At 40.7% G+C, this 21,731-nt stretch overlaps 1 protein-coding gene across 4 annotated transcripts in view; it reads right to left on the bottom strand.

Annotated features, from left to right (window-relative positions):
- Positions 1-20,094, bottom strand: part of nr3c1 (nuclear receptor subfamily 3, group C, member 1 (glucocorticoid receptor)) — a 64,077-nt gene extending 43,983 nt beyond the window's left edge. For 3 of the 4 annotated variants that reach the window (XM_036942642.1, XM_036942643.1, XM_036942644.1), the window contains exons 1-3: positions 19,791-20,094; positions 18,502-18,776; positions 15,300-16,271 (exon numbers count right to left, since the gene is read on the bottom strand). In XM_036942642.1, the coding sequence (XP_036798537.1) occupies positions 15,300-16,144 (845 nt within the window). In that variant the 5' untranslated portion in view covers positions 16,145-16,271; positions 18,502-18,776; positions 19,791-20,094. 4 annotated transcript variants of the gene reach the window in all.
- Positions 20,095-21,731: the final 1,637 nt, after the last annotated feature.

The raw sequence follows: 21,731 nt of genomic DNA, 5'->3' as shown, positions 1-21,731 counted from the left end.
TCCATCAGTCTAAATATTCCTGTTACATTGGGTGGCATCCATCAGTCTAAATATTCCTGTTACATTGGGTGGCATCCATCAGTCTAAATATTCCTGTTACATTGGGTGGCATCCATCAGTCTAAATATTCCTGTTACATTGGGTGGCATCCATCAGTCTAAATATTCCTGTTACATTGGGTGGCATCCATCAGTCTAAATATTCCTGTTACATTGGGTGGCATCCATCAGTCTAAATATTCCTGTTACATTGGGTGGCATCCATCAGTCTAAATATTCCTGTTACATTGGGTGGCATCCATCAGTCTAAATATTCCTGTTACATTGGGTGGCATCCATCAGTCTAAATATTCCTGTTACATTGGGTGGCATCCATCAGTCTAAATATTCCTGTTACATTGGGTGGCATCCATCAGTCTAAATATTCCTGTTACATTGGGTGGCATCCATCAGTCTAAATATTCCTGTTACATTGGGTGGCATCCATCAGTCTAAATATTCCTGTTACATTGGGTGGCATCCATCAGTCTAAATATTCCTGTTACATTGGGTGGCATCCATCAGTCTAAATATTCCTGTTACATTGAACAACCTTCAATGTTATGTCACAATTACATCAAATTCTGGCAAATTAGTTCAACGAGCCTGACGGCCCAAACTGTTGCATATACCCTGACTCTGCGTGCAATGAGCCTGACGGCCCAAACTGCTGCATATACCCTGACTCTGCGTGCAATGAACGCAAGAGAAGTGACACAATTTCCCTAGTTAAAATAAATTCATGTTAGCAGGCAATATTAACTAAATATGCAGGTTTAAAAATATATACTTGTGTATTGATTTTAAGAAAGGCGTTGATGTTTATGGTTAGGTACATTGGTGCAACGATAGTGCTTTTTTTCGTGAATGTGCTTGTTAAATCACCTGTTTGGCAAAGTAGCCTGTGATTCAATGATACATTAACAGGCACCGCATCGATTATATGCAACGCAGGACAAGCTAGATAAACGAGTAATATCATCAACCATGTGTAGTTAACTAGTGATTATGTTAAGATTGATTGTTTTTTATAAGATAAGTTTAATGCTAGCTAGCACCTTACCGTGGCTCCTTGTTGCACTAGCATAACAGGTAGTCAGCCTGCCACGCAGTCTCCTCGTGGAGTGCAATGTAATCGGCCATGATCGGTGTCCAAAAATGGCCATTACCGATTTGTTATGAAAACGTGAAATCGGCCATTCCGATTAATCGGTCGACCTCTACTAGAAACCCTAGTCGATTCCAGGCTGTATCATAAAACGGCCGTGATCGGGAGTCCCATAGGGCGGCGCACAATTGGGCCAGTATCGTCGGGGTTATGGTTTGGCCAGGGTAGGCCGTCATTGTAAATAAAAATGTGTTCTTAACTGACCTACCTAGTTAAATAAAGGATAAATAAATCATTATTGTTATTGTAATTTCTGCTGGGCGTCAGTCACGGTTCGCTCCAAATCACGACTGTAAAAGGACACATTTTGGTCTTCCCCACTCGGATGAGATATATTTTCCCTCGTCTTGACCAATCAAACTCCCGCATTCACTGAGCAGGCATTGGATCAGCAGACATCTATCCTCTGACTGATGTACGTTTGCCTTGAGTGTAGTTGTTCTCCGGTAGCAAGTTAAAAAGCTGCATTGGGCTAAGCTGAAGCAAAACATTAGGAAATGTAGCTGGCTACCTTCTTTCTATGATGGACATGCAAAGTCTCTGGAAAAAATACAAAAACAGTTGACTTTCAATATAAAACGCAGGTGAAACGGCGTATAAAAAAAGTCTGCATTTTGAAAATGCTCCTTGCTGAAAGCTAATGTGACCCCATTGCCGCTGATGTAGAAATAGCTTTCAGAAGGGTCCAAAGAAGTGCACTGTATAGGGAGCCAGTTCAGACAGCTGAGTCATAGGTTATAAGGGTGAGGCATGAAATCATTTCACTGGTAGGTAAAGAATCAAAAACAGAGCTGAGAGACAAGCGTGTCTAAGCGTGTGTAAGTATTAGTGCCAGCTTGTAATGGCTAACGACAGACACCTAGGAACAACACCAAACCCTGAGGCCAAACTTACATAAAGGGTGCGTTCCAGACCGTCTTTACTACAGGTGTGCAGATCATCAGCCTCAAGGACAGACAGAGGAACAGGCCAAACCCCGAGGCCAAACTTACATAAAGGGTGCGTTCCAGACCGTCTTTACTACAGCTGACCTCACAACACCTGACGAAGTAAATTTATCTCTGGAGGAAATGGACCCACATGAATATTATATTATCAATCTGCTGTGGCTGCAATTAAGTGAACCTGCAACGCACCCACAGAGGGCCAGAAAGGCCCAGTCCATCAGTGTCTGTTGTGCCTATGGTTCAGCAGTGTTGCGTGAGAAGACAGGAGAGACAGAGACAGACAGAGAGAGCAAGACAGAGAGAGCGAGAGAGAGAGAGCGAGACAGAGAGCAAGACAGAGAGAGCGAGAGAGACAGAGAGAAACTGAGCTGCCCTTCCTGAACTCCTGCCAAATGTATGACCATATTAGACATATATTTACCTCAGATAACAAAGAATTTGAAAACAAACCCAATTTTGATAAACTCCCATATCTACTGGGTGAAATACCAGTGTGTCATCACAGCAGCAAGATTTGTGACCTGTTGCCACAAGAAACCATATTTATGCTTATTTATTTTCCCTTTTGTACTTTAAACATTTGTACATCGTTACAACACTGTATATATACTGTATATACATAATATGACATTTGTAATGTCTTTATTCTTTTGGAACTTCTGTGAGTGTAATGTTTACTGTTAATTTTTATTGTTTATTTCACTTTTGTAAATTATCAACCTGACTTGCTTTGGCAATGTTAACACACGTTTCCCATGCCAATAAAGCCCCTTGAATTGAGAGAGAGAGCGAGAGCGAGAGAGAGAGAGAGAGAGAGAGAGAGCATTCCCTGCCACATATGCCTCCCTAGGCACAACTATGACAACATAACCAACAAAAACGGGTCACAACTCCTGCAGCTCTGTCGCACGCTGGGTATGTACATAGTCAATGGTAGGCTTCGAGGGGACTCCTATGGTAGGTACACATATAGCTCATCTCTTGGCAGTAGTACTGTAGACTACTTTATCACTGACCTCAACCCAGAGTCTCTCAGTGCGTTCACAGTCAGCCCACTGACACCCCTATCAGACCACAGCAAAATCACAGTCTACTTAAACAGAGCAATACTCAATCATGAGGCATCAAAGCCAAAGGAACTGAGTAACATTAAGAAATGCTATAGATGGAAGGAATGCAGTTTGGAAACCTACCAAAACACAATTAGGCAACAACAAATGCAATCCCTTTTAGACAATTTCCTGGGTAAAACGTTCCACTGTAATAGTAAAGGTGTAAACTTGGCAGTAGAAAATCTTAACAGTATATTTGACCTCTCAGCTTCCCTATCAAATCTAAAAATCTCAAATAGAAAACCGAAGAAAATGAACAATAATGACAAATGGTTTGATGAAGAATGCAAAAATCTAAGAAAGAAATGGAGAAACCTGTCCAACCAAAAACATAGAGACCCGGAAAACCTGAGTCTACGCCTTCACTATGGTGAATCACTAAAACAATACAGAAATACACTACAGAAAAAGAAGGAACAGCATGTCAGAAATCAGCTCAATGTAATTGAAGAATCCATAGACTCAAACCACTTCAGGGAAAATTGGAAAACACTAAACAAACAACAACACAAAGAATTATCTATCCAAAATGGAGATGTATGGGTAAACCACTTCTCCAATCTTTTTGGCTCTATAACAAAGAATAAAGAGCAAAAACATATACATGATCAAATACAAATCTTAGAATCAACTATTAAAGACCACCAGAACCCACTGGATTCTCCAATTACATTGAATGAGTTACAGGACAAAATAAAAACCCTCCAACCCAAAAAGGCCTGTGGTGTTGATGGTATCCTCAATGAAATGATCAAATATACAGACAACAAATTCCAATTGGCTATACTAAAACTCTTTAACATCATCCTTAGCTCTGGCATCTTCCCCAATATTTGGAACCAAGGACTTATCACCCCAATTCACAAAAGTGGAGACAAATTTGACCCCAATAACTACCGTGGAATATGCGTCAACAGTAACCTTGGGAAAATCCTCTGCATTATCATTAACAGCAGACTCGTACATTTCCTCAATGAAAACAATGTACTGAGCAAATGTCAAATTGGCTTTTTACCAAATTACCGTACGACAGACCATGTATTCACCCTGCACACCCTAATTGACAACCAAACAAACCAAAACAAAGGCAAAGTCTTCTCATGCTTTGTTGATTTCAAAAAAGCCTTTGACTCAATTTGGCATGAGGGTCTGCTAAACAAACTGATGGAAAGTGGTGTTGGGGGTAAAACATACAACATTATAAAATCCATGTACACAAACAACAAGTGTGCGGTTAAAATTGGCAAAAAACACATTTCTTCACACAGGGTCGTGGGGTTAGACAGGGATGTAGCTTAAGCCCCACCCTCTTCAACATATATATCAACGAATTGGCGCGGGCACTTGAAAAGTCTGCAGCACCCGGCCTCACCCTACTAGGATCCGAAGTCAAATGTCTGCTGTTTGCTGATGATCTGGTGCTTCTGTCACCAACCAAGGAGGGCCTACAGCAGCACCTAGATCTTATGCACAGATTCTGTCAGACCTGGGCCCTGACAGTAAATCTCAGTAAGACCAAAATAATGGTGTTCCAAAAAAGGTCCAGTCACCAGGAACACAAATACAAATTCCATCTAGACACTGTTGCCCTAGAGCACACAAAAAACTATACATACCTTGGCCTAAACATCAGCGCCACAGGTAACTTCCACAAAGCTGTGAACGATCTGAGAGACAAGGCAAGAAGGGCATTCTATGCCATCAAAAGGAACATAAATTTCAACATACCAATTAGGATTTGGCTAAAAATAATTGAATCAGTCATAGAGCCCATTGCCCTTTATGGTTGTGAGGTCTGGGGTCCGCTCACCAACCAAGACTTCACAAAATGGGACAAACACCAAATTGAGAATCTGCACGCAGAATTCTGCAAAAATATCCTCCGTGTACAACGTAGAACACCAAATAATGCATGCAGAGCAGAATTAGGCCGATACCCACTAATTATCAAAATCCAGAAAAGCGCCGTTAAATTCTACAACCACCTAAAAGGAAGCGATTCCCAAACCTTCCACAACAAAGCCATCACCTACAGAGAGATGAACCTGGAGAAGAGTCCCCTAAGCAAGCTGGTCCTGGGGCTCTGTTCACAAACACACCCCACAGAGCCCCAGGACAGCAGCACAATTAGACCCAACCAAATCATGAGAAAACAAAAATATAATTACTTGACACATTGGAAAGAATTAACAAAAAAACAGAGCAAACTAGAATGCTATTTGGCCCTAAACAGAGAGTACACAGTGGCAGAATACCTGACCACTGTGACTGACCCAAACTTAAGGAAAGCTTTGACTATGTACAGACTCAGTGAGCATAGCCTTGCTATTGAGAAAGGCCGCCGTAGGCAGACATGGCTCTCAAGAGAAGACAGGCTATGTGCTCACTGCCCACAAAATGAGGTGGAAACTGAGCTGCACTTCCTAACCTCCTGCCCAATGTGTGACCATATTAGAGATACATATTTCCCTCAGATTACACAGATCCACAAAGAATTCGAAAACAAATCCAATTTTGAAAAACTCCCATATCTACTGGGTGAAATTCCACAGTGTGCCATCACAGCAGCAAGATTTGTGACCTGTTGCCATGAGAAAAGGGCAACCAGTGAAGAACACACACCATTGTAAATACAACCCATATTTATGCTTATTTATTTTATCTTGTGTCCTTTACCATTTGTACATTGTTACAACACTGTATATATATATAATATGACATTTGTAATGTCTTTATTGTTTTGAAACTTCTGTATGTGTAATGTTTGCTGTTAATTTTTATTGTTTATTTCACTTTATATGTTCACTTTATATATTATCTACTTCACTTGCTTTGGCAATGTTAACACATGTTTCCCATGCCAATAAAGCCCTTGAATTGAATTGAGAAAGCCAGACAGAGATCAAGAGAGACAGAGAGCGTGAGACAGAGAGCGATATGACCTGGGGTCAAGCTTGGAGGGAGAGGGCTTCGGCTCAGCTAACGGCAAGCCGCTAAATGTCACACAGGTTGAGACGCACGTCACCGCAAGCAGAAATGAAACCATACTCACTCCCACTCATCAGATACACAGACGGCCACACACAAATACACACGCGTGATTGGCTCTCTCTCTCTGTGATTACATCCGGGTCCAATCACGCGTGTGTTTGTGTGTGGCTGTCTGTGTATCTGATGAGTGGGAGTGAGTACGGTTTCATTTTTGTGCCCGTCTGCCTGCGGTGACGTGTGTCTCAACCTGTGTGACATTTATCGAGACCTCTTGTTCTCATCCATCTGTTCCTAGTTAGAGCTGCTGTCACTAGGCTTGGGCGGTACTGTATACCGGGGTATTTGGAAATAGCCACGGGATGGTTTTTCAATACCTTCAAAGCTATTTCTTAATAGTTTTTCAATAAATGCTACTTTGTAAGTAAATACCAGCTGTCAACTTGAGCAATACGTTAGGAGATGAATCAGATCGTGTTCTGCATTTCACCTGTCACATTATTTACATCATGAAGTTTACCGTAGTTCTCCAGAACAGTTGAGCCAGTCACGTTATTTACATGGTGAAGTTTACCGTAGTTCTCCAGAACAGTTGAGACAGTCACGTTATTTACATGGTGAAGTTTACCGTAGTTCTCCAGAACAGTTGAGACAGTCACGTTATTTACATCATGAAGTTTACTGTAGTTCTCCAGAACAGTTGAGACAGTCACGTTATTTACATCATGAAGTTTACCGTAGTTCTCCAGAACAGTTGAGACAGTCACGTTATTTACATCATGAAGTTTACTGTAGTTCTCCAGAACAGTTGAGCCAGTCACGTGTTTGTTGGTAAACAGCACAACATTATTTATATCGTGAAGTTTACCGTAGTTCTCCAGAACAGTTGAGACAGTTGTCGTGAATTGACTAACATTCATCTGAAGACTAATTTAACTAATTAACTAAGTATTTTCAAATTGTTACACAATTAAATTAAATAATGTAACAATGAACTAAATTAGGATCTGGGGCACCACAAGAGAGGTTATTTAAAAAGAGTTACCATCTCCCAAATTAACCTTTTAGAGGGTTGTTTTTACCCATCACATCTACAGTTGAAGTCGGAAGTTTACATACACCTTAGCCAAATACATTTGAACCTTAGCCAAATCAGTTTTTCACAATTCCTGACATTTAATCCTTGTAAAAAATCCCTGTTTTAGGTCAGTTAGGATCACAACTTTATTTTAAGAATGTGAAATTAGTATTTAGTAGCATTGCCTTTAACTTTTTTAATTTGGGTCAAATGTTTCGGGTAGCCTTCCACAAGCTTCCCACAATAAGTTGGGTGAATTTTGGCCCATTCCTCCTGACAGAGCTGGAGTAACTGAGTCAGGTTCGGAGGCCACCTTGCTTGCACACGCTTTTTCAGTTCTGCCCACATATTTTCTATATGATTGAGGTCAGGGCTTTGTGATGGCCACTCCAATACCTTGACTTTGTTGTCCTTAAGCCATTTTGCCACAACTTTGGAAGTATGCTTGGGGTCATTGTCCATTTGGAAGATCCATCTGCGACCAAGCTTTAACTTCCTGATGTCTTGAGATGTTGCTTAAAAATATCCACATAATTTCCCTCCTCATGATGCCATCTATTTTGAAGTGCACCAGTCCCACCTGCAGCAAAGCACCCCCACTGTTTCCTCCAGCACCTTCACAAGGTCCTTTGCTGCTGTTCGAATCTCCTTATTGAGCGGTATGACGGCTGCGTGACCTCTGAAAAACATTTGTGGACCTCCACAAGTCTGGTTCATCCTTGGGAGCAATTTCCAAACGCCTGAAGGTACCACGTTATACCTCTCAGGAAGGAGACGCATTCTGTCTCATAGAGATGAACGTACTAGAGGTAGACAGATTAATCGGAATGGCCGATTAATTAGGACAGATTGATAATATCATATTCATGTGGGTCCACTTCCTGCAGAGATAAATTTACTTTGTCAGGTGTTGTGAGGTCACCTGTAGTAAAGACAGTCTGGAACGCACCCTTTATGTAAGTTTGGCCTCAGGGTTTGGTGTTGTTCCTAGGTGTCTGTCGTTAGCCATTACAAGCTGGCACTAATACTTACACACGCTTAGACACGCTTGTCTCTCAGCTCTGTTTTTGATTCTTTACCTACCAGTGAAATGATTTCATGCCTCACCCTTATAACCCACGACTCAGCTGTCTGAACTGGCTCCCTATACAGTGCACTTCTTTGGACCCTTCTGAAAGCTATTTCTACATCAGCGGCAATGGGGTCACATTAGCTTTCAGCAATGAGCATTTTCAAAATGCAGACTTTTTTTATACGCCGTTTCACCTGCGTTTTATATAGAAAGTCAACTGTTGTTTTTTTATTCAGTAGAGTGATCCTTCACGTGCAACTATAGTTTTTCTTCACGCAACATAAATGAATGCAGCACTTTCGGCAGAAAATAGCTTCGTGTTTCATCAGATGGCAGCAGAAGTTCAAGGCTATTTGGCTAACAGAACAGACAAGCATAAGTCAATTACCTTAAAATTAATTATTTTTGTATTTTTTCCAGAGACTTTGCAAGTCCATCATAGAAAGAACAGCTGTAGTGTGTGTGTGTGTGTGTGTGTGTGTGTGTGTGTGTGTGTAGCCAGCTACATTTCCTAATGTTTTGCTTCAGCTTTTTAACTTGCTACCGGAGAACAACTACACTCAAGGCAAACGTACATCAGTCAGAGGATAGATGTCTGCTGATCCAATGCCTGCTCAGTGAATGCGGGAGTTTGATTGGTCAAGACGAGGGAAAATATATCTCATCCGAGTGGGGAAGACCAAAATGTGTCCTTTTACAGTCGTGATTTGGAGCGAACCGTGACTGACGCCCAGCAGAAATTACAATAACAATAATGATTTATTTATCCTTTATTTAACTAGGTAGGTCAGTTAAGAACACATTTTTATTTACAATGACGGCCTACCCTGGCCAAACCATAACCCCGACGATACTGGCCCAATTGTGCGCCGCCCTATGGGACTCCCGATCACGGCCGTTTTATGATACAGCCTGGAATCGACTAGGGTCTCTAGTAGAGGTCGACCGATTAATCGGAATGGCCGATTAATTAGGGCCGATTTCAAGTTTTCATAACAAATCGGTAATGGGCATTTTTGGACACCGATCATCGCCGATTACATTGCACTCCACGAGGAGACTGCGTGGCAGGCTGACTACCTGTTATGCGAGTGCAGCAAGGAGCCAAGGTAAGGTGCTAGCTAGCATTAAACTTATCTTATAAAAAACAATCAATCTTAACATAATTACTCGTTAACTACACATGGTTGATGATATTACTAGTTTATCTAGAGTCAGGGCATATGCAACAGTTTGAGCCGCCTGGCTCGTTGCGAACTGCAAAGACTATTTCTTCCTAACAAAGACAGCCAACGTCGCCAAACGGGGGTTAATTTAACAAAAACGCATTCGAAAGCATAATTGTTGCACGAATGTACCTAACCATAAACATCAATGCCTTTCTTAAAATCAATACACAGAAGTATATATTTTTAAACCTGCATATTTAGTTCAAATGAAATCCAAGTTAGCAAGCAATATTAAACTAGGGAAATTGTGTCACTTCTCTTGCGTTCTGTGCAACAGAGTCAGGGTATATGCAGCAGTTTGGGCCGTCAGGCTCGTTGAACTAAGTTGCCAGAATTTGATGTAATTATGACATAACATTGAAGGTTGTTCAATGTAACAGGAATATTTAGACTGATGGATGCCACCCAATGTAACAGGAATATTTAGACTGATGGATGCCACCCAATGTAACAGGAATATTTAGACTGATGGATGCCACCCAATGTAACAGGAATATTTAGACTGATGGATGCCACCCAATGTAACAGGAATATTTAAACTGATGGATGCCACCCAATGTAACAGGAATATTTAGACTGATGGATGCCACCCAATGTAACAGGAATATTTAGACTGATGGATGCCACCCAATGTAACAGGAATATTTAGACTGATGGATGCCACCCAATGTAACAGGAATATTTAGACTGATGGATGCCACCCAATGTAACAGGAATATTTAGACTGATGGATGCCACCCAATGTAACAGGAATATTTAGACTGATGGATGCCACCCAATGTAACAGGAATATTTAGACTGATGGATGCCACCCAATGTAACAGGAATATTTAGACTGATGGATGCCACCCGTTAGATAAAATACGGAACGGTTCCATATTTCACTGAAAGAATAAACGTCTTATTTTTTATTTATACGGATTTGACCAAATTAATCACCTAAGGCTCTTATTACTGTGTGCTATTATGGTATAATTAAGTCTATGAATTGATATTTGATAGAGCAGTCTGACTGAGCGGTGGTAGGCAGCAGCAGTCTCGTAAGCATTCATTCAAACAGCACTGTCATTCGTTTGCCAGCAGCTCTTCGCAATGCTCCAAGCATTGCGTTGTTTATGACTTCAAGCCTATCAACTCCCGAGAATAGGGTGGTGTAACCGATGTGAAATGGCTAACTAGTTAGCAGGGTGCGCGCTAATAGCGTTGGCAATACTAAAGTGCCTATAAGAACATCCAATAGTCAAAGGTATATGAAATACAAATGGTATAGAGAAAAATAGTCCTATAATTCCTATAATAACCTCAACCTTCTTAACTGGGAATATTGAAGACTCATGTTAAAAGGATTATTATTATTATTATTATTATTATCATATTGCACTTTTACTTTCTTCTCCAACACTTTGTTTTTGCATTATTTAAACCAAATTGAACATGTTTAATTATTTATTTGAGGCTAAATTTAATTGATTGATGTATTATATTAAGTTAAAATAAAAGTGTTCACTCAGTATTGTTGTAATTGTCATTATCGGCTTTCTTTGGTCCTCCAATAATCGGTATCGGTGTTGAAAAATCATAAATCGGTCGACCTCTAGAACGTACTTTGGTGTGAAAAGTGCAAATCAATCACAGAACAACGGCAAAGGAACTTGTGAAGATGCTGAAGGAAACAGGTACAACAGTATCTATATCCAGAGCAAAACGAGTCCTATATCGACATAACCTGAAAGGCCACTCAGCAAGGAAGAAGCCACTGCGCCAAAACCGCCATAAAAAAGCCAGACTACAGTTTGTAACTGCACATGGGGACAAAGATCGAACTTTTTGGATAAATGTCCTCTGGTCTGATGAAACAAAAATAGAACTGTTTGGCCAGAATGACCATCGTTATGTTTGGAAGAAAAAGGGAGATGCTTGCAAGCCGAAGAACTCCATCCCAACCGTGAAGCACGGGGGTGGCAGCATCATGTTGTGGGAGTGCTTTGCTGCAGGAGGGACTGGTGCACTTCACAAAATAGATGGCATTATGAGGAAGGAAAATGATGTGGATATATTAAAGCAACATCTCAAGACATCAGTCAGGAAGTTAAAACTTGGTCGCAGATGGGTCTTCCAAATGGACAATGACCCCAAGCATACTTCCAAAGTTGTGGCAAAATGGCTTAAGGACAAGGTATTGGAGTGGCCATCACAAAGCCCTGACCTCAATCCTATAGAACATTTGCGGGCAGAACTGAAAAACCGTGTGCTAGCAAGGAGACCTACTAACCTGACTCAGTTACACCAGCTCTGTCAGGAGGAATGGGCCAAAATTCACCCAACTTATTGGGGAAGCTTGTGGAAGGCTACCTGAGACGTTTGACCCAAGTAAAGCAATTTTAAGGCGATGCTACCAAATACTAATTGAGTGTATGTAAATACATCTCTACTATCTGACATTTCACATTCTTAAAATAAAGTGGTGATCCTAACTGACCAAAGACAGGGAATTTGTACTAGGATTAAATGTCAGGAAATGTGAAAAACTGAGTTTAAATGTATTTGGCTAGGGTGTATGTAAACTTCTGACTTCACCTGTGTATACTAACTAGTCAATACTAGCATAGCTGTATATACTAACTAGTCTACACTATCATAGCTGTATATACTAACTAGTCTACAAACTAGTCTACACTAGTATAGCTGTATATACTAACTAGTCTACACTAGTATAGCTGTATATACTAACTAGTCTACAAACTAGTCTACACTAGTATAGCGGTATATACTAACTAGTCTATACTAGTATAGATGTATATACTAACTAGTATACAAATTAGTCTACACTAGTATAGCTGTATATACTAACTAGTCTACACTAGTAAAGCTGTATATACTAACTAGTCTACACAAGTATAGCTGTATATACTAACTAGTCTACACTAGTATAGCATTATATACTAACTAGTCTATACTAGTATAGCTGTATATACTAACTAGTCTACAAACTAGTCTACACTAGTATAGCGGTATATACTAACTAGTCTATACTAGTATAGATGTATATACTAACTAGTATACAAATTAGTCTACACTAGTATAGCATTATATACTAACTAGTCTACACTAGTATAGCTGTATATACTAACTAGTCTACACAAGTATAGCTGTATATACTAACTAGTCTACACTAGTATAGCATTATATACTAACTAGTCTATACTAGTATAGCTGTATATACTAACTAGTCTACACTAGCATAGCTGTATATACTAACCAGTCTACACTAGCATAGCTGTATATACTAACTAGTCTACACTAGCATAGCTCTATATACTAACTAGTCTATACTAGTATAGCTCTATATACCAACTGACCTATACTAGTATAGCTGTATATACCAACTAGTCTACACTAGTATAGCTGTATATACTAACTAGTCTACAAACTAGTCTACATTAGTATGGCTGTATATATAAACTAGTCTACAAACTAGTCTACACTAGTATAGCTGTATATACTAGTCTATTCTAGTATAGCTGTATATACTAACTAGTCTACAAACTAGTCTATACTAGTGTAGCTGTATATACTAACTAGTCTACAAACTAGTCTATACTAGTGTAGCTGTATATACTAACTAGTCTACAAACTAGTCTACATAAGTATAGCTGTATATACTAACTAGTCTACACTAGCATAGCTGTAAATACTAACTAGTCTACAATAGTATAGCTGTATATACTAACTAGTCTATTCTAGTATAGCTCTCTATACTAACTAGTCTACACTAGTAGAGCTGTATATACTAACTAGTCTACAAACTAGTCTACATTAGTATAGCTGTATATACTAACTAGTCTACACTAGTATAGTTGTATATACTAACTTGTCTACACTAGTATAGCTGTATATACTAACTAGTCTACACTAGTATGGCTGTATATACTAACTAGTCTATACTAGTATAGCTCTATACACTAACTAGTCTATACTAGTATAGCTCTATACACTAACTAGTCTATACTAGTATAGCTCTCTATACTAACTAGTCTATACTAGTATAGCTCTATACACTAACTAGTCTATACTAGTATAGCTCTATACACTAACTAGTCTATACTAGTATAGCTCTATACACTAACTAGTCTATACTAGTATAGCTCTATATACTAACTAGTCTATACTAGTATAGCTCTCTATACTAACTAGTCTATTCTAGTATAGCTCTATAGACTAACTAGTCTATACTAGTATAGCTCTATATACTAACTAGTCTATACTAGTATAGCTCTATACACTAACTAGTCTATACTAGTATAGCTCTATACACTAACTAGTCTATACTAGTATAGCTCTATATACTAACTAGTCTATACTAGTATAGCTCTCTATACTAACTAGTCTATTCTAGTATAGCTCTATAGACTAACTAGTCTATACTAGTATAGCTCTATATACTAACTAGTCTATACTAGTATAGCTCTCTATACTAACTAGTCTATCTCTCTATACTAACTAGTCTATACTAGTATAGCTCTCTATACTAACTAGTCTATAGTAGTATAGCTCTATACACTAACTAGTCTATACTAGTATAGCTCTATATACTAACTAGTCTATACTAGTATAGCTCTATACACTAACTAGTCTATACTAGTATAGCTCTATACACTAACTAGTCTATACTAGTATAGCTCTATATACTAACTAGTCTATACTAGTATAGCTCTCTATACTAACTAGTCTATTCTAGTATAGCTCTATAGACTAACTAGTCTATACTAGTATAGCTCTATATACTAACTAGTCTATAGTAGTATAGCTCTATACACTAACTAGTCTATACTAGTATAGCTCTATATACTAACTAGTCTATACTAGTATAGCTCTATACTAACTAGTCTATACTAGTATAGCTCTATACACTAACTAGTCTACACTAGTATATCTGTAGCTGTAATTTAGAAAACAGAGAGTTGGCAGACAAAGCACTGTGTTGTAGAACAGGTCCGTAGATGTTCTGACAATGACATGTCTCTGAGGTTAAAGTGGAATTCCCCGAGCCAGGCCTACATAGAACAGATTGTTGCCTCTATTCCCCAGAGCTCTGTAGGGCAGTGGTCTACTGTTCCGGAACTATAGGTGTGTCCCAAATAGCTCTCTATTGCCTATATAGTGCATTACTTTACTTTGGACCAGAACATAAAAACTCTGGAATAGGGTGCCATTTGGGACCGCACAACCTGTGAGGTGTGGTAATTGTTTAGCAAACATTTCTAAAAACGCCTGAAGTAAGACACCATTATGGTATCAGAGAACACATGACCCACTTCCTACTATCCTAGTTGGTGAAAGGGGCTACACTATTAGTCTGTGATATTTCACTCCCCTGCACAGTTGACACAAAGTGATTTAAGGCATGTCGATACAAGCAACAGGAGAAAAATAAATCATGTTTTAAAAAAAATGTAAAAGTTTAAAACACTAGGATAATCTCTAACCCTTTTCAATTCAGTTTCAAACTAACCAACTGACTGGACCAAGTTGCCTTTACATGTTTACAAACCAAGAGCCCTGCTGTCAGTCCTATTCCACAGTTCTCTACATAGCAATGTGACACCAGCCTCACCCTCTCACTGGACTGTTCTCTATTAGCCACATTCCTTCAGTTCTCCTCCTTACCTGGCATAGCTGCTGGAGAAAGCGGAGGTAGGGCTGGAGAGGCCTTGCATTCCTGAAGCTCCATCCCCATAGCTAATGTTGTTCCAGGCCTCTCCTACTGTCACCAGCGGAGGATACAGGCTGAACACCGAGGGCTTCTGATCCTTCTGCTGAGAAGCTCCACTGGTAGTGGAAGCCAAGGTGGTGTTAATGCTGCTGTTGCCTCCAAAGTGGTAGCTCTGTCCTCCAGAGGTGCTCACCCCACAGATGGAGATGGGGCTGGGGCTGGAGCTGGACAGCTCGGAGGGAGAAGAGGAAGTGGAGCCGCCGGTACTACCACTCATCTGGCAGGAGGAGCTACGCATGGCAGACGTGTTCTCCTGTTTGATCACCCCTGGAGTACACAGCTGGATGAAGCCAGATTCCTTCTCCATCTTCACCATGGGGAAAGTGGCGGTGGTTGTCATAGAGGTGCTGGAGTTGGACTCATCCTGACATGCTAGTAGACTGCTACCATTCAATGTGGTGGTGTTGGAACCGCTAAAACTACCACTATTGGTCATAGTAGCAGCTGGCTTGGAGGTGGAGTTGGAGACCCCACGATCCTGGCTCTCATCCCCCAGGAGAGTGTCATCAGCCAGGGAGGAGAGGAAGGCGTCGTCCCCTACGTAAAAGTCTGAGGGGGAGCCTGTCAACTCAAAGTCCTGGAGGAGATCCAGAGTGTTGTCGCTGAACAGTTTCTGGTCTTTTCCAATGTACCCTTCCTGGTCCATATCCATAGGGTTCTGGTCCCGCGAGAAGGCTGTCTCTGTCCTCATGGACATGGGGAACAGGTTGGGGTCTGAGTCCCCGATTAGGGAGTCCATGCTGTGTGTGGAGCGGTGGAAGTCAGCTGTTTTCCAGGCAGGAGTAGGTCTCCCCGAGGATGAAGAGTCAGATTCTCAGGAACATGTAGGTCTGCTGGGTCTGGGCTCTCTGGTCCTTTGTACAAACCTAAGATTAGATAAGAAGAAATACTGTTTTAGTATCAGATGGGAAATCATTGTAGAGGGGGAAAAAAGGAAAGAAGATCTGTAAATTCAGGAAGTAACCTGACATCTCAATAGTTAATAATAATAATAATAATAATAATAATAGTTCTCTATGAGAAAAAAATCCTGCATTACTGAACTGGAATGGCATTGACCCTTTCCTAAATTGTATTTGTCTAATGGTTCGTACACAACAGTGAAATGCTGTTTTCTACGAAGTGAAACACTTACTTACGGATCCTTTTCCAACAATGCAGAGTTAAAGAGAAGATGAAAAAAAAGATGTTGAAAATGGTGAAACGAGGAATAAATACACAGTGAATAATGAATAAAAATAATGAGTAGAAAATAACATGGCTATAGACAGAGAGTAGTAAATACCATGGCTACATACAGGAAGTAGAACATAACATGGCTATATATAGGGAGTAGAAAATAACATGGCTATATATAGGAAGTAGAACATAACATGGCTACATACAGGAAGTAGAACATAACATGGCTACATACAGGAAGTAGAACATAACATGGCTATAGACAGACAGTAGAAAATAACATGGCTATAGACAGACAGTAGAAAATAACATGGCTATATACAGACAGTAGAAAATAACATGGCTATATACAGACAGTAGAAAATAACATGGCTACATACAGGAAGTAGAAAATAACATGGCTACATACAGGAAGTAGAAAATAACATGGCTATATACAGGAAGTAGAAAAGAGTCCAGCGTAGGTAACCCACTTTTACCATCCATTATTTTGGCCAACGTGCAATCACCGGAGAATAAACTGGATGAGCTCCATTCGAGACTATCCTACCAACGGGACATTAAAAACTGTAATATATTGTTTCACTGAGTCGTGGCTGAACAAAGACACGGATAATATACAGTTGGCTGGGTTTTCCATGTATCGGCATAACAGAACAGCTACGTCTCGTAAGACGAGCAGTGGAGTCTGTGACCATTTGTCAATAACAGGTGGTGCACAATGTCTAATATTAAAGAAGTCTCGAGGTAGTCCTCGTCTGAGGTAGAGTATCTCATGATAAACTGTAGACCACACAATCTATCAAGAGTTTATCTATATTTTTCATAGCCGTCTATTTACCACCACAAACCGATTCTGGCACTAAGACCACACTCAACAAGCTGTACAAGGCCATGAGCAAACAAGTACATGCTCATCCATAAAGCAGCGCTCCTAGTGGCCGGGGACTTTAATGCAGGCAAACATAAATCTGTTTTACCTCATTTCTATCAGCATGTTAAATGTGCAACCAGAGGAAAACCTACTCCCTATCACCTTTACTCCACACACAGAGACACGTACAAAGCTCTCCCTCACCCACCATTTGGTAAATCTGACCATAATTGTATCCTCCTGATTCCTGCTAAAATCAAAAAACTGAAGCAGGAAGTACCAGTGACTCGATCAATACGGAAGTGGTAAGATGACGTGGATGCTACACTACAGGACTGTTTTGCTATAGCACAGACTGGAATATGTTCCGGGATTCACCAAGTGGCATCGAGGAGTATACCACCTCAGTCACCGGCTTCATCAATAAGTGCATCGATGACATCATCCCCACAGTGCCCGTACGTACATATCCCAACCAGAAGCCATAGATAAAAGACAACAAAAAAGACAGCACCGAGCTAAAGGCTAGAGCTGCCGCTTTCAAGGAGCGGGATAACTAATCGGGACGCTTATAAGAAATTCTGCTACACCCTCAGACGAACCATCAAACAGGCAAAGCGTCAATACAGGACTAAGATTGAATCCTACTACACCGGCTCTGATGCTCGTCGGATGTGGCAGGGCTTGAAAACTATTACGGACTACAAAAGGAAATCTAGACACGAGCTGCCCAGTGACGTGAGCCTACCAGACGAGCTACATGCCTTTTATGCTCGCTTCGAGGCAAGCAACACTGAAGCATGCATGAGAGCACCAGCTCTTATTTGATTTGAGTCCAGAGTGTGTGTGTGGGGGGGTAGAGACCAGAGTGTGTGGGTAGAGACCAGAGTGTGTGGGTAGAGACCAGAGTGTGTGGGTAGAGACCAGAGTGTGTGGGTAGAGACCAGAGGGTGTGGGTAGAGACCAGAGGGTGTGGGTAGAGACCAGAGGGTGTGGGTAGAGACCAGAGTGTGTGGGTAGAGACCAGAGTGTGTGGGCAGTACCTTTGTGGCGGGAGGCTCTGGGTATTCCAGGTAGAGGCCCACGGAGCGGTGGCTGAGGTGAGGTCTGTTACTGGTTCCGCTGGGCACGTCACCTGGTTGCATCAGTTGGCTGGATCGAAGGAACAAGGCGCGATGGTGGTTTCCAAGGCAACGGACATGTTGGGAGCGTAGTTGAGAAGGGTTCCCTCTGAGGGGTTTTCTATCACACGGCGCCTAACTCTGCTGTTGTTTTTGTTACTCCTGCTCTTCACTCCTCCTTGACCCATCTTACAATCCTGGGTAGAGAGGGGAAAGGGAGTAGATAATGTCGTTAGCATGGATTCTAGGGTGTATTCATTATGTCTCGAAATGGAAACCGTTTACCATTTTAAGTATCTAATGGAAGCTAACAGAACAAAGCGGGGAGGGACCTAACTGAATTTGTCCAAAATAGTTCATTACAAAACATTTTGTAACAGAATCGGCATAATGAATATACCCCTGGTGATGCACTAGATTGGTGTCTGCCACATGTAGGCTAATATAAACCTGCATGGACATGTACCAAATAGCCTGCCTGAGTGTATAGACACAAACATACTACACACGTGGCAAGTTAGACCTAGTAGCTGTATCTAAAACATTTTCCCAACTATTATGTTCTCAATGAATAAATAGCTACTTTTAAATGGGGTTGCTGAGTGGCGCAGTGGTCTAAGGCATTGTATCTCAGTGCAATCCCTGGTTCAAATCAGTTGGGTGGCGCACAACTGGCCCAGCGTCGTCCGGGTCTGGCCCGGGGTAAACAGTCATTGTAAATAAGAATCTGTTCTTAACTGACTCTCCTAGTTAAATAAAGGTTCAATAAATAAATAAATACTGAATTCTCCCTGCTGCTGGGGCGCGCATTTTGTTATTAGATATTAGCTAGTTTACTACCTAGTTAACGTTAAGTGGCTAACTATTCCCTTCCTTGACTTAATTATTTGAAAACAACAACCAAAAGTTATAATTGAATGCCATATTTATTGAAATAAGTGTTTATGCAACCTAACTAATTAACCCGCGTGTTCTTCTATTTTGTAACAGCGAGCCAGCCAGCCAGCCAAGTAACTTCGCTCCCGTTAAATTAGTTAGCAAACGTTCGCGCCTGTAAATGCGCCTCCCCCCCAAACATCTCGTTGAGTGACATGTTGAGCTGGCTAGTAGCTAACAATTCATATCTAGTTATTAATTCCAAATGAATGTATGGCACATTGTATTACTTTAAAAAAATGTATTTCATCTCTAAATCTAAAGCGTTTGCCTACCCCTCAGGCGTTTGGTAGCTGGATGTGACTCCATGCATCGTCTGACATTGTTGTTCTTGTTTTGGTGTTATTTTGCTCGCAAATGGGCCAGAAACACGAAAACATCTGATTGCGTTCTCCTTGCGAATCGTAGCAGGACACGAATAAGCAAGTCATTAATCGGATCATCCAATCCAATGTGTTAGGTATAAAAGTGCACCCGAAAATCACGGAATTAGCTGTGTCGTTCACCAGCCAAAAATGAAAGTAAGCGCTAACCTCTAGGAAAAAACACACAAAATGGAGATCTCACTGTTTACAACACGCAGTGCAACCTGTTGGCGAAGACGAGGTACTGCAACTTGTGTATCACTTACAGTAGCTATGCACAGCCAGAGGTCATCATTGGCCAACGGTAGCCTTCTTCTTCTATGGTATATTTCCGATCACACAATTGGATGTGCATCCCGCCGCCAACTTGTGCGGGATGGAAACAGGATTATCAAAAAACGACCAATAAATAAATAAACGAAACAAATTTTTCGGTATTTTTTTTCTTCTTTTTTTTAAACAGAGATCTGATCCCTAGAACAGGTTTAAGAGGAGCCTGGGAGGGCGGGTTTCCCGGCGCCAGTACCCCTTGCAAGTATTCAGATGTGAAGTCATTGGCTGCATTTCAAAGTCAAAGTAGACAGCCCTCGGCCCTAAACCCTCAGCCTTATGCCCTTGGGGGAAATCATCCCCACGGCCATATCTCATATCTGTAGTTGGTCCAAATGATTAAGATCCCCACCATATCTGGCATTACTCATCTCATATGTATGTATATACTGTTTTCTATACTATTCTACAGTATCTCATTCACTTAATAATGTTAACATATCTGGCATTACTCATCTCATATGTATATACTGTTTTCTATACTATTCTACAGTATCTCATTCACTTAATAATGTTAACATATCTGGCATTACTCATCTCATATGTATATACTGTTTTCTATACTATTCTACAGTATCTCATTCACTTAATAATGTTAACATATCTGGCATTACTCATCTCATACAGTGGGGCAAAAAAGTATTTAGTCAGCCACCAATTGTGCAAGTTTTCCCACTTAAAAATATGAGAGAGGCCTGTCATTCACTTCAACTATGACAGACAAAAAGAGAAAAAAAAAAATACAGAAAATCACATTGTAGGATTTTTTATGAATTTATTTGTAAATTATGGTGGAAAATAAGTATTTGGTCAATAACAAAAGTTTATCTCAATACTTTGTTATATACACTTTGTTGGCAATGACAGAGGTCAAACGTTTTCTGTAAGTCTTCACAAAGTTTTCACACACTGTTGCTGGTATTTTGGCCCATTCCTCCATGCATATCTCCTCTAGAGCAATGATGTTTTGGGGCTGTTGCTGGGCAACACTCCCTCCAAAGATTTCTATGGGGTTGAGATCTGGAGACTGGTTAGGCCACTCCAGGACCTTGAAATGCTTCTTACGAAGGCACTCCTTCGTTGCCCGGGCGGTGTGTATGGGATCATTGTCATGCTGAAAGACCCAGGCACGTTTCATCTTCAATGCCCTTGCTGATGGAAGGAGGTTTTCACTCAAAATCTCACGATACATGGCCCTATTCATTCTTTCCTTTACACGGATCAGTCGTCCTGGTCCCTTTGCAGAAAAACATCCCCAAAGCATGATGTTTCCACCCCCATGCTTCCCAGTAGGTATGGTGTTCTTTGGATGCAACTCAGCATTCTTTGTACTCCAAACACGACGAGTTGAGTTTTTACCAAAAAGTTATATTTTGGTTTCATCTGACCATATGACATTATCCCAATCTTCATCTGGATCATCCAAATGCTCTCTAGCAAACTTCAGACGGGCCTGGACATGTACTGACTTAAGCAGGGGGACACGTCTGGCACTGCAGGATTTGAATCCCTGGTGGCGTA

This window comes from Oncorhynchus mykiss, chromosome 14, assembly GCF_013265735.2.
Source record: "Oncorhynchus mykiss isolate Arlee chromosome 14, USDA_OmykA_1.1, whole genome shotgun sequence".
Taxonomy (NCBI): domain Eukaryota; kingdom Metazoa; phylum Chordata; class Actinopteri; order Salmoniformes; family Salmonidae; genus Oncorhynchus; species Oncorhynchus mykiss.
The sequence above is the reverse complement of the archived record's forward strand: the minus strand, read 5'-3'. Positions and strand labels throughout refer to the sequence as shown.